At 36.3% G+C, this 14,340-nt stretch overlaps 1 protein-coding gene across 1 annotated transcript in view; it reads right to left on the bottom strand.

Moving 5' to 3' along the window:
- Positions 1-14,340, bottom strand: part of LOC123311131 (putative dipeptidase CPSG_01350) — a 249,916-nt gene that overhangs the window by 2,662 nt on the left and 232,914 nt on the right. Inside the window, exons 8-10 of the mRNA XM_044894921.1 lie at positions 12,479-12,548; positions 1,852-2,113; positions 374-449 (exon numbers count right to left, since the gene is read on the bottom strand). Of these exons, the coding sequence (XP_044750856.1) occupies positions 374-449; positions 1,852-2,113; positions 12,479-12,548 (408 nt within the window). The remainder of the gene's footprint in view (positions 1-373; positions 450-1,851; positions 2,114-12,478; positions 12,549-14,340) is intronic.

The following is a 14,340-nucleotide window of genomic DNA, read 5'->3' as shown; positions in this document are numbered from 1 at the left end:
CTTCGTTTCAACGATTTCAATCTGGGCACCGATTGACTCTCAAATTGTTGATCGATTTATAAAACTTTTATGAAACCCGCTGTATAAATCAAAGAATTATTTCATCCAACTATTGAATGTCGAACCATAATAATTTCATATTCACACACAATGTCGAAATATGTACCTATACCGTTTTAGTACCTGTACATTTTCCATCGGAAGCGAACCTTTTTTGACCTATATCGCAGTTATAAAAATTCAGCTACATCAAAAATCCGGGCACTATTATGAGCACAAATTCAGCGGAAGAAAAATGGACGTGTCCTGTTAGCAATTACATACTTCAGGTAGAGAACACGGGAGAGTCAGGAAAATAAATGACCATACTTACTAGTTAATCCCGTCGTATCCTGCCCCCAGTCCTACGTTGTCCACCCCAGCAACCTCTCTTATATGATTTATGTGGGCTGGAAACAGATTCAGTGTGAGGAGTGATGCAGAGGCTGGTTATATTTTGGGTTATCACAGAAAATATTTTGCTGCATCTTTGTAGCTCTGAATATAAGTATTTAGAACCCTCCAAGACTGGTTCAATAGATAGATGTATAATAAATTTTAGTTTTTAGTTGAAAGTCATTCATATTTACAGTGTGACGTCGTCATTTTTTTCGAATGACTAGCCAATTCTTTTTGTTGCTTTATTTTTAAATACTTACTTACCTAAATCATGGTGTGAAAAATTGGTGAACATTTAATAACAAAGTTATTAATCCTTACTCTATCCATATACGCAGGTATTCATAGTATACACAGAGGCTGATGACAAATTCGACGCTCACCACTACTATCTTCCAAAGTATACCAGATAGAAAATCCTTTTATTGACATAAAATATACAGGGTGTCTGTAAACAAATACGAAGGACTTAGGGAGATGATTCTTTGATGAAAATAAGCAGGGGTAGTTCCTATAAATTTTTTTCGAAATCGATCTACCTTCCAAGATACAGCTTTCAGAAGGCGATGACGAGTTGACAGTTTTTAATTTTTTTTACGGGTTCTAAAAAACACCGAGTCATAAAACTATACATAATATGGAGCACTATAAGTAGATGTTACTCACACAATTTTTTTAGATCTCATAACTTTATAATTAGGAGTTGAAAATAACAACCCCTTATGATTTTCCTTCAAAAATTTTTTTCGTGGGATAGATTTCCAAAAAATAAAATTCTCTTATGGTTTCCCATTCAATTCTGGAGAAAAAAAGTCTCTTGAAAAATTTCATTTCATTTCATCGTATAAGTGTTCCATAGAATGAGTACCTCCCGTTAAAATACATATATGCATCAACTCTCTGCCTCATATACCTTCGTATACTGCTTGTAAGTTTTCATTTATTCCGAGAAAAGTATCGACTGTATCGAAATTTTTTTCTCCAGAATTGAATGGGAAACCATTTTTCGAAAATCTATCCCACGAAAACAATGTCATCGCCTTCCAAAGGCTGTATCTTGGAAGGGAGGTCGATTTCAAAAAATAATTATGGGAACTACCCCTGCCTCTTTTCATCGAGTAATAATCTCCCTAAGTCCTCCACATTTGTTTATAGACACCCTGTATATTATACATATTTTTTTCCAATTTGAATTTTACTGATTTTATTCGTTACTTTATGAATATAGGTACTCCATATCCTATTTACTACTTCGACCAAATAGTCAAAATATAAATCTTTGAGCTGAATAAACTTTCATCAGACATAGCTAAAAATTTGGCAATCATGTGCATTGAAATCAATCAATTTGTTAGCTTCGAAGCCATAGTTGCCCCAAATATCTAACTATATTGGATTGATTTCTTGACTTACCAACGGCGTCTGCCACAGTTGACGTATCACTACATGTCAAAAAACGGGAGTAAAAATTGACCATCACAATCCCCCGGTTCAAAGCGATTCTCTTCAATGTCTCATCGTTCACGTTTCTCGAAGCATTGCAGAGTGAGTACGCAGAGGAGTGACTGAAGATGACAGGAGCTTTCGAAACGTCTAGAGCATCTCTCATGGTGCCCACGGACACGTGTGACAGGTCGACTATCATCCCCAGCCGGTTCATTTCTTTGATTATCGTCTGCAAACAAAATAATAATTCATTTAATACTGAATAAAATTTGAAATGAAAAAAATTCCCATTCAATCACTATATAGACGAAAATTCGTGGAGATGAAATGAGAAATACAGGTGTGAAACTCTCTCAATCTATCGATTGTTTTCTGATAAATTTAATATTGAAATTTTGTCGAATTCATATTCCCAGAGCAGCTTTCCTTCCAGGCACTTTTTCTGCCTAAAATATTGATGGGATCTTAATGCCTAATCCGAACTCATCCACTGCACTTATTTCGGTCGTCTTTTCATACTTTGCATTCAGACGGAATGCCTACCGCTTTTTTGTGAATATTCCATCAGACTCCACTCGCCCCCCAGGAACTCCTCTTCATCATATATTATTCATCCTTTGGTTCCGATTATGTTCAATATTTCAACAATGGAAGGGGGTGAAAAAACTGCTTCACTCCCCGAATATACCCGGAGGAGTAAGAACCATGACGAGTGTCTTTCGGTAAAATACCATTTGACATCATGGAACGTTATCTAACAAGAAAATATGTGAATTACTCTGTGCTGCGGATGTGTTACGTTTTGATCACACCTCAGTTCATTTTTCCTTTGAATATATTTTCGATATTTCATGTAGGAGAGGTTCGGGAGGCTTGCTCAGGTAGGAGACTTGAACCACCTCAAATATTTCAATTCAAATTTCGCGCTATCGGTATCGTAAATAGCTTGCGACCAAAGATATTACACACCAATATGGAGCATCCCTTTTATCCCTTTATTTACTGGATGCATAGATGCTTCGGAAAACATGATTCTTTCAACCAATCGTTGCATGTGGTTTATTGTTTTGGTTTTGATCAAAATATAAACATATAGCTATCTTATTTCGAGGACGTTTTCTCTCTCGCTATGCTCTATCTTGGTGTGTAATATCTTTGCTTGAAACATACTCGTAACAAGGCACAACTAGTGGCGGCTCCATTTTGGCCGCCATCAGAACAGTTCGAGAGTGAGAGGGTTAATCGTGATTTTGTTGTTAGGAAGTAAGAAATTGAATGATTTTTGTTTGTTACACTGTCTGAAAAGTTCAATAGTTTTATTTAGTTTTATTGCTGTTATTGATTAATATTGTTTCACAAACGATGAGTCTCCTAATAATAGTTGTAAAAGTTTTGAGAAAACATCTGTCGAATAGACTAAAAGGGAGTGCGAGAGACTCGACTCATGCTATGGTAGGGAGACATAATCCGTGGTCCACATTTCCCGCACTGAGCTTAGATAATAGTTTGCTTCAAAAAAAATGAAAATAATAGAAAAAATATAAAAAAATTAACAAAGGTTCAAAAAAGTGAAAAACATATCGGAAATAAGTGAGAGTGACTCTGAAATAGAAAATATGTATTTCAAATGCTGATACATCTGATGATGAAAACCTTCACATCGGCAATCGTTCAGTTGAAACTTCCTCAAGACCGAATGGTTGGAAGAAAAACTACTCGAAAGCTGACCTTCGAAAAAGGGGTTCAACTCTCCCGGATTCCCCATACTTTTGTCATATGCCATGAACTTCTCCAATCCGAACAATGTTTTTTAACATAAATTATAAAACCGAAATCGATCGCCGAAGAATATTAAATTGAGCAAATATGTATGGTGTGTATGTAAATCATTGATTGGACTTTTGTAAATAGTGTAAAAGATTTCATAAAGAAACGAAAATATTCTGTCAATAATCATAAAAAATCTGTAGGGAATAAATCAATTCATTGAATTTGCAGCATCCGGACACTATCAAGTCAGAGTAGTTCGAAATGAGAAATCTCATCTGTAACGAATGAGGACCGAGATCAGATAAAGACGTTGCGTTAGTAACTTCCTACAGGAACCTTATTCATCAAAAGTATCAAATTGAGTTTGCCACCAAAATTGTTGTTCGTATGATGAATATGTTCGTTTTCCCATTAAATCGAGAAAGTTCCGTCCCCATAACATCATTCACTTTTTTGCCGAACGGTTTCGAATAACATTTCGGTCCTAGGGACAGGACAAACTTCCCTTTCTGGTGTACATTGACAAAAAGCGTCATAACTCTAGAATGATGGGGGATATCGTGGCGAATAAATAAGAATTGAAGGTTCGGGAAATTTGTTTCTGAATGAATCTTCGCGTATTTTTACGGCTTATCCAAATATGCATGCATGGTCGGGAAACGCGATTTCTCATTTCACCGAAAAAAATATATATTCATTTTTTATCTGGGGTAGCGTCTGTAACCAGGTGGAACGACAAATGGAAAACGTTTTTCAGCTTGTTGACATTCGAGATTTTTCGGGGATGTTTGTGCAGAAGACAAAACTCATTTTCAGAGTATCCAATTGTTCGGGATATTTCGGAAATTTATCACAATAATGCCTTCTGAATACAAAGATAGCTTTTTGATCGAAACTCCCATGAAGCTAGGTGTCGACTTCTGGATTCTTCATAGGATTTAGATCTATTGTTCTGTTGAAAACTCAGGAAAATGTCAGAAATCAAAAAAAATAATTTAACGAATCAGACAAGTTGACAAGTACGAGGATGTATTGATATCTAGTTAGCCTAGACCAGTTCCATGCATGAAAAATATTGCGTTACCATAGCAACGAACAATAACTCATTAGAAGTGTAAGTGTGAAGTTTGAGGTCAAAAAAGTGAACCAGAGTCACGCAATAAATTAAAAGATAAGAAGATGTCCACCGAAATTGTGAAAATCGAAAAATTGGAGTATCGAGACATCATCAAGTACCTGTATTTAAAAGGATTAAGAGGTAAGCAGATTAACGATGATATGCTTAATACCATTGGTGATCAATGTCCTTCGTATGCCACCGTGAAAAATTGGACTGCAAGCTTCAAAAGAGGTAAATTTTCCATTGAAGATGATGATATCTGAAGCACTGAATATTTCATACGAACGCGTTCATCATACAGTTCACGTCAATTTGGACAAGAGAAAAATTGCAGCAAAATGGATCCCCAAATGTTTGAATGTTGACCAACAACGTGCAAGCGTAGAAGCATCGCGTTCGATCTGTGCTCGATTTGAAAACGATGTAGACTTCTTGAACCGAATTGTTACTATGGATGAGACTTGGGTACATTTCTATGATCCAGAAACAAAGCAACAATCGATGGAATGGCGACACTCTGGTTCTCTAAGACCTAAGAAATTTCGTGTCCAAAAATCTGCTGGAAAAGTTCTTGCTTCAGTTTTTTGGGATTGCCATGGAGTAATCATGATTGATTTTTTGGATTAAGGTAGAACAATAACCGGAGATTACTATTTCACATAACTGACCACTCTACGGGAAAAAATTAAAGAGAAAAGACGCGGAAAGCTATCCAAAGGTGTTTCGTTTTTGCAGGACAACGCTCCTACACACAAATCTCATGTTGTCATGCAAAAAAATTGGTGATTTAGGATTTGAATTACTAGAACACCGCACTTATTCACCAGATTTGGCTCCATCCGACCTCTTTCCTCAACAAAAAGTTTTAAAAGTCGTAAATTTTCTTCCAGCGAGGAAGTAATAAAAGCTGTGGAGTTCTGGTTTGCAGAGCAAGAAGAAACATTTTTTTTAAAGGTCTAGAGAAGTTGCCGGTTCGCTGTAATGAATGCATCCAATTAAGAAGAGAACATGTTGAGTAATAAAATATTTTGACATTGAAATTTTGTTTGGTTCTATAGTAGGCTGAGAATTCTTCAATATATCCTCGTTCCTCGTACCTACCTATTACACTGAAATTAAGTGGGGTTCTTCTTATCGATAGGAATACTGTGGATAACGCCCAGTTGTAGGAAGTTCGATTATAATTGAATGGTCCATTGAAATTTGTATCCGATCTATATTACTCCGTGGAGAAATAAAATTTTGATGGATCATTAAATCGGTCAGTGAATCAGAGGAAACTGACTTACTCAAAGTCGATAGTCATACATTAGAACTTGAGAACGTCTCCTTGTCTTTCAAATATTTTTATTTAAATTTCAACATTTACTAGCAAAAGTTGTCTATCTCCTTCACGAAAATCACAAAAAAAATTCGCCCAATTTCTACTCAAAAACAAATTTCTGATTACTAAAGAGGATTTTTCTAATATATCGTTCGGTAAAACGTTCCTGGCTGAATTTCAACTCCGCAAAATGTCCCACGCGATTCATTCTCCGGTCATCATCTTGTGGAAAAGAGCTAGATGCTTACCAATCCACAACTAAAACCTGCTTTCGATCAGCATTACGGCGTTTCAAACGAACGCCGGCTTCGCCAAAAGACGACCCTAGAGTACGTACTTTTCGATTGTCCGCATTGAAGTTGAAGTCCTGGGCGGGGTAAGATGGATCCGAGATTACTTTTCTGAAATTTATTTCAATCCCGGTCTAGATGGGACGAAATGGACGGCATTGGAAATCCACAATTCTGGTCGTTAGTGCGGTGTGTTTTGAACGTTCACGAATGAACGCCATTCGGGAAATAACTCCTTTTCTGAATGGAACCTATGTGAGCCACTGAGGAAATTAGATACAGCGAAATATTTGAAACACAGTACTCTGTCTCTGATTTTAACCATTGAACGAACTAAGCTACTATTAGTAAAACAAACATAAAGTCACTTTTTCCATTCCATTTGACCAACGAATTAATAGTAAATGAGTTAATGCAATTTCGATGACGATATACAGGGTGTTCCTAAATTGAACTTACAAACGAAAAGAGGAGATTCCTTAAGTGAGTTTAAGAAAAAAAAGTCCCATAAACATGAGGTCGCAAACGTTTCGTTTTCGAGATACAGAGTGTTGAAGTTTGAATTTTTTTCAAGTTTTTTTCTCATAGTATCTACACTTCACAAGATATTCAACTGAAATTTGGCATAGATATTACATTTTAGAGTTCTCACCACGTGACATGGCAATTTCGATAGAAGATCTACAGGGTGATATTTTTTCTGGAACACTGCCACCTGTTCTTCTGCAGAACTTTTTTTTGGTGAGCAACTGTTAATTTGAAAAAATGCAAAAAGAAGCTTTGTTCTTATACTAAACTTTTCGGTCTCTTGTAGTTTTGTCGTATCTACCAACGATTTCGAGAAAAAAAATTTTGAACGATTCTCTCGAAATCCTCGTGAAAATACAAATTATGATGGGAAGGCCACTTTGTAAGCTGTGGTGAATGGATTCAGTGTCAGTTTTTATGGAAATTTTCCTGATCTGTAGCGATGATTCAAAATTTTTTTTCTCGAAATCGTTGGTAGATACAACAAAACTACAAGAGACCGAAAAGTTTAGTATAAGAACAAAGCTTCTTTTTACATTTTTAAAATTAACAGTTGCTCACCAAAAAAAAGTTCTGCAGAAGAACAGTTGGCAGTGTTCCAGAAAAAATATCACCCTGTAGATCTTCTATCGAAATTGCCATGTCACGTGGTGAGAACTCTAAAATGTAATATCTATGCCAAATTTCAGTTGAATATCTTGTGAAGTGTAGATACTATGAGAAAAAAACTTGAAAAAAATTCAAACTTCAACACTCTGTATCTCGAAAACGAAACGTTTGCGACCCCATGTTTATGGGACTTTTTTTTCTTACTCACTTAAGGAATCTCCCCTTTTCGTTTATACCTTCAATTTAGGAACACCCTGTATATTGAACATAATTCTCCTATTGATTTGTATTTCATACAACGAATTCAGCTTACAACCACCCATACTAGGTCTGTTTATTATCTCTGTTTATTTCACTTCGTATAAAAGTTACCAGATTCAAGCATAACCCATTTAATCTTCTATTTCACATCATCTCTTATGGAGGGGCCTAAGGGATGGATGCGGAGGGGGATGGACGATACCCCTCAATGTTGAACGTATTTGGCAAATTTTGAAAGCAGCAGGAAAAATTTCAAAGCAGTTGGAAAAATTTCAAAGCAGTTGGAAAAATTTCGAGGTTTTTTCCAAAAATTCAGCTTCGTCCCGTCCCTGGGAGAACATTATAACGTTCTTCTTCTTTGCCAGTTTAACAAACATAGAACATAAATATAGAACAACAAAATTCCCTTCAGAAAAACAAGTCTATATGACACTACACATCTGATTTTTGTTGTTTTAAGGTTAATTCTCTGGATCTTTAAAACACAGTTGATTTTTGTGAAAAAACCCACGAGTTCACTATCTGGATGGGTGACCGCTCTGGTTATGACTTTGATTAAGCGCGCAAAAGCTCGTATAGAAATCAGCTGGCAAGGGGAGGGAAACTTTTATTGGTAGACGATTATTGCATGTTTCATAATCAGTGAATTCTGAATTCCAGATATACATATATGAGGGTCATCAATTTTCCCCTCGTAGAATTTCAATAATTTCATAAAAATCCCATTCATCCATAAAACTGCATCGTTGCGTATAATAATATATCAGTCAGATACAATTGTGTGGTTGCAATGAATTTCGAGCTATAACATTTTGATACTATCGTTTTTTGATGGAGCGTTCTCATATTGTATCTATTTCATTCTCTAATGTTCGGTAGATTTATTTGTTCGTTTCCAAAGCACCGATCAAAAAACTGAATTGTTATTCATGGAAAGTTTCAGTGAGATGTAAAAACGATTGATTTTATTGGAAATCATTTATTCATACAGATATATAGATTTTTCCAATGTGACAGATGTGAAAATTATATTTTCATGATATATGCTTTATAATTCCATTGTGAAATCGCGATTTGTGAAATAAAATTCGAATAAACTCTTCAAGAAGACCCGAAAACTACACAGGGTTGGGCATAAGTTTGAAATAAAATCATTATTTCTTCGGAAACCCGTTTTTCAAATGAAAACATATACCATGTGTGGGCTCGTTGGAAAGATCACGGAAAATGTAACCCCACAATGATCTTTGTTTTTTTCGGTTATCGGAAGAAACACAAAAGTCTCTTGAAAAAAAAAATATTATTTAAAAAACAAAAAAGGACTTATTATATTATTATTTAAATTTCCCGCAATATCCTCATCGTCTTCATCTAATTATAGGACACCTCATATGTCGAAGTATTTGGCAGTGATTATCTTTTGTGTAAAATTTCCAGCAGAGCTCTTTCAATCCATTCCATTGAAATATGAAAGAAAGCTTGCATACCTCGAGTCGCCCGGCATCAAATTAAAACAGCAGGAAGATTTTTTTAATCAAATAAAGTGGCCTAGATTAGAATAAGGCCGGGCTTTTCTTGCCGAGGGCGGTGCGTACTGCCGCGATTTAACGCTTTCATAAATTTTATATTAGAAAACTCATTCTCCATTAAGTATCCACGGCATTTGCGAATTGTGCCGGTAAAGCGTCGAAGTTATGAATTATGTAGGGGCGAGGAGCATTTTCCGCGGTTTTTCATTAGTTAATTTGTGATTTAGTTGATTTTAAGGGCTTGGTTGAGGGAGGCTGTCTTTAACTTTTGAAGCGTTGATGTGATAATGAGGTGATTGAAGTCTTTGTTTCCCACGATACTCAGTATAAAAGATGTAAGGTTCAAAAAAGTTAAAAACATCTCGGAAATAAGTGAGAGTGACTCTGAAATAGAAAATATGTATTTCATAGTCTGATACATCTGATGATTTGGAAATTGTTTTCTTTCAATGTTTTTCCTGATCAACAAACTTATGGTCAAGCCCTAAAAAATGAATTGCTGTACTCAGAATTTTCATCTCACCATCACTCTACTATTATCTATCGTTACCTATTTAGGCATGATATCTTCACGCAAAAATATGAGTTGCTACCATCTACAGATACAATTTGAGTGGCTTCAGAGTGAAAAGGGCTTCAACTTCCCAGAAAGTTGGGTTCAGTTGAACTTCCTCAAGACCGAACGGTTGCGCCGAGATAGCTGAACTTCTCAGATTTATTACAAGAAGAATTGATCTATCAGGATATGTATCACAATTAGATCAACGATAATTATCCTGGAAGAAAAACTACTCGAAAGCTGACCTTCGAAAAATTCCCAAAAAGTTGGGTTCAGTTGAAACTTCCTCAAGACCGAACTGTTGTGCCGAGATAGCTGATCTTCTCAGATTTATTACAAGAAAAATTGCTCTATCAGAATATGTATCACAGTTAGATCAACGATAATTATCCTGGAAAATAACTTCTCGAAAGCTGACCTTCGAAAAATTCTCAAAAAGTTGGGTTCAGTTGAAACTTCCTCAAGACCGAACAATTTCGCCGAGATGGCTGAACTCCTCAGATTTACTACTAGAAGAATTGCTCTATCAGAATATGTATCACAATTAGATCGACGATAATTGTCCTGGAAGAAAAACTATTCGAAAGCTGACCTTCGAAAAATTCCCAAAAAGTTGGGTTCAGTTGAAACTTCCTCAAGACCGAACTGTTGTGGCGAGATAGCTGAACTTCTCAGATTTATTACAAGAAAAATTGCTCTATCAGAATATGTATCACAGTTAGATCAACGATAATTATCCTGGAAAATAACTTCTCGAAAGCTGACCTTCGAAAAATTCTCAAAAAGTTGGGTGCAGTTGAAACTTCCTCAAGACCGAACAATTTCGCCGAGATGGCTGAACTCCTCAGATTTACTACTAGAAGAATTGCTCTATCAGAATATGTATCACAATTAGATCAACCATAATTATCCTGGAAGAAAAACTACTCGAAAGCTGACCTCCGAAAAATACCCAAAAAGTTGGGTTCAGTTGAAACTTCCTCAAGACCGAACAATTTCGCCGAGATGGCTGAACTCCTCAGATTTACTACTAGAAGAATTGCTCTATCAGAATATGTATCACAATTAGATCGACGATAATTGTCCTGGAAGAAAAACTATTCGAAATCTGACCTTCGAAAAATTCCCAAAAAGTTGGGTTCAGTTGAAACTTCCTCAAGACCGAACTGTTGTGGCGAGATAGCTGAACTTCTCAGATTTATTACAAGAAAAATTGCTCTATCAGAATATGTATCACAGTTAGATCAACGATAATTATCCTGGAAAATAACTTCTCGAAAGCTGACCTTCGAAAAATTCTCAAAAAGTTGGGTTCAGTTGAAACTTCCTCAAGACCGAACAATTTCGCCGAGATGGCTGAACTCCTCAGATTTACTACTAGAAGAATTGCTCTATCAGAATATGTATCACAATTAGATCAATCATAATTATCCTGGAAGAAAAACTACTCGAAAGCTGACCTCCGAAAAATACCCAAAAAGTTGGGTTCAGTTGAAACTTCCTCAAGACCGAACAATTTCGCCGAGATGGCTGAACTCCTCAGATTCACTACTAGAAGAATTGCTCTATCAGAATATGTATCACAAATAGATCAACCATAATTATCCTGGAAGAAAAACTACTAGCAAGCTGACCTTCGAAAAATCCTCAAAAAGTTGGGTTCAGTTAAAACTTCGTCAAGACCGAACGGTTGCGCCGAGGTGGCTGAACTTCTCTTCTGCTCTATCAGAATATGTATCACATTTCGATCTCCAAAAATTATCCTGGAAGAATAACTACTCGAGAGCTGACCTTCGAAAAATTCCCAAAAAGTTGGGTTCAGTTGAAACTTCCTCAAGACCGAGCAGTTTCGCCTTGATGGCTGAACTCCTCAGATTTACTACTAGAAGAATTGCTCTATCAGAATATGTATCACAATTAGATCAACCATAATTATCCTGGAAGAAAAACTACTCGAAAGCTGACCTTCGAAAAATCCTCGAAAAGTTGGGTTCAGTTAAAACTACCTCAAGACCGAACGGTTGCGCCGAGATGGGTGAACTTCTCAGATTTATTAGGAGAAGAATAGCTCTATCAGAATATGTACCATAGTTAGATCAACGATAATTATCCTGGAAAAAAACTACTTGAAAACTGAGTTTCGAAAAATTCCCAAAATGTTGGATTCAGTTGAAACTTCCGGACTCCCCATATAGATTAGGAATTCAAACTGTTCGAAATCGAAACAATCCGTGAAAAGACCTGGAAACGGTTCTCCAATAACCAATCCAATCCTTAAATCCACCCAGGCGAATAAATATCTGGATGGACGAGAGAAATCGATTCCGCGCGTAACCGCGAAACTAGACCCGCGAAATCAGCACAATCAGCCAAATAAACCAGCCGACCGCGCTCCCGTGGCGGTCAAAAAACCGCCGTATCCGATAAATTAGGGCACACAGGGGGTAAGAATTATGAACTTTAAAATTACCGCCCGTCCGCGTGCGGTGGACGCAATAATTTTCCGCTGAAAAATTCCCAATGCTTTAATAACCGCGTCCGTAAATTCATTATTCCGACGGGTAATGGACGAAAAATGCGAATAAATTTGTACATCCTTCTTACCTTCCCGAAGGCCGTTAAGCCCCCGTGTTCCGGCTTCCTCCCTGGCATGTCGGCGAGGGAACAGTCTGCCCTGAAAATTAAACACAGATTTGGAATTTCGCTAGGTCTGACTGGGGGATTATTCGGATTAGCAATTAGTGGCAGCATTTTTCGTTCCGTTCAAAAAAAGAATCTTTTTTTCAAATAGTAAAAAATAGTTTTCAAACCTACAGTGTGAATCTTTCACTCGTACAAATATTTTAACAGTAGATTCTTCAGGTCGAGAGAAATATTTTCTTCTTATACCATTTTTTCCGATTCGGGCCTGATAAAAAGATATAGCCATTTTAAATTTTCATAATGAGCTGTGCCACCCCTGGAAAAACAGTATTATCTCCAGAATAACTAGCTAAATCTGTGATACTACACATCTGCGGATCATTTAAACAGAGTTGCCTTCAGCCAAAGATCCTAATTTTTCAAATTTCACAGACACGTTTTAATTTTTGAACATCAAATTACTCGAAAACGGCGCATCATACGAGAAAATATGGAGAATACCTTTATTTTATAAAAGGTTCAAATATTCATTAGCTAGTGTCCAACTTAGTTTCAAGAGTTGGCTTCATTGAATTTTTGGCATTTTTATGGTACGTTATGGTCATAATGAGAAAACTGGAAGACGTGGGTGATATCTTGTGTTCGAAAAAGATTCATCAAATAAATGAAAAACTATATTCCCAAAATCATTTTACTCGATACAACCGTTCGTGAGATAAAACTAAAAATAACATTTTTTTATGGTTTTTCAACAGCCTGTATCTTTTAAACCGATCCGATTGAGAAAAATAGTAAAGGAAAAGGTGTTTCTTTTGACCTCAAGAATCTACTGTTAAAATATTTGTACGAGTCAAAGACTTACTCTGTAAATGCATTGATAATGAACATCACATCATCAATGTCAGGCCCGGATCTAGGGGGGGGCAAGCGGGGCGCTTGCCCCGGGCGCCAGCCTAAGGGGGCGCCAAAATCAACCAGAGGTTGAAATTTTTTTACTTTTGATTTTCTCGGATAAAATTAATTTCCTAGTGCTAAAATGGAGACTGTAGAATGGAAACATAATAAACCATCACTATGCCTAAAATATTTAAAATCAATGAGGGATCAATTAACTGCATATTATTCAGTCATCTACGAATGACCGCCACACTTGGGTGAAATAGGTTGAAAGATCTGATATGTTTACACTGCGTCGCAAGCAGTAATTTTTTTGCCTGGGGAATTGCCGTCTCATCGCCTTCTTATCTGGAACTAAGACCCAAAATTTCCGATTTTCTATAGACCATAACATAAAAACTAATCCTTTCAGCATAATTCTGTTTGCATATTCGTAATCTATGCCTTAGTAAAAACACCAATTTTGGTGGAAATCGGTAAGATCGACATTTTTTCAAATTTTCCATAGATGCACCGAGTTTTTCACCATAATTTGAGCCCTCCTTTAACTTTGTTACTAAGAGAGGTACAAAAAAATGTTTTATACAAAAGTTTCACGAAATTGAGTTTTTTTTAAATGTTTTCACAAAATGAAATTTTTGGTCTCCGATCAAAACCGAATTCATTCTGTACACTAATTCGAGGGCGTAGAACACGAATATGCAAACAGATATTAAAAAAAAAATTACTTTTCAAGTTATGGTCGATGGAAAATCGGAAATTTTGGACCTTCGCGGAAAAATTCATAAAATCTAAACCGTTCGAGATAGATGAATGAAGTGTGGATTTTTATATTTGCAAAGAACCAATTCATCACCAAAAAAGCAGCATATGACTAGTGCCTTTTTTCTAGCTGCTACAGCTCCTCAAAGTTGACCAATATTTCC

The sequence above is a fragment of the Coccinella septempunctata genome, chromosome 4, assembly GCF_907165205.1.
Source record: "Coccinella septempunctata chromosome 4, icCocSept1.1, whole genome shotgun sequence".
Classification (NCBI taxonomy): Eukaryota; Metazoa; Arthropoda; class Insecta; order Coleoptera; family Coccinellidae; genus Coccinella; species Coccinella septempunctata.
The sequence above is the reverse complement of the archived record's forward strand: the minus strand, read 5'-3'. Positions and strand labels throughout refer to the sequence as shown.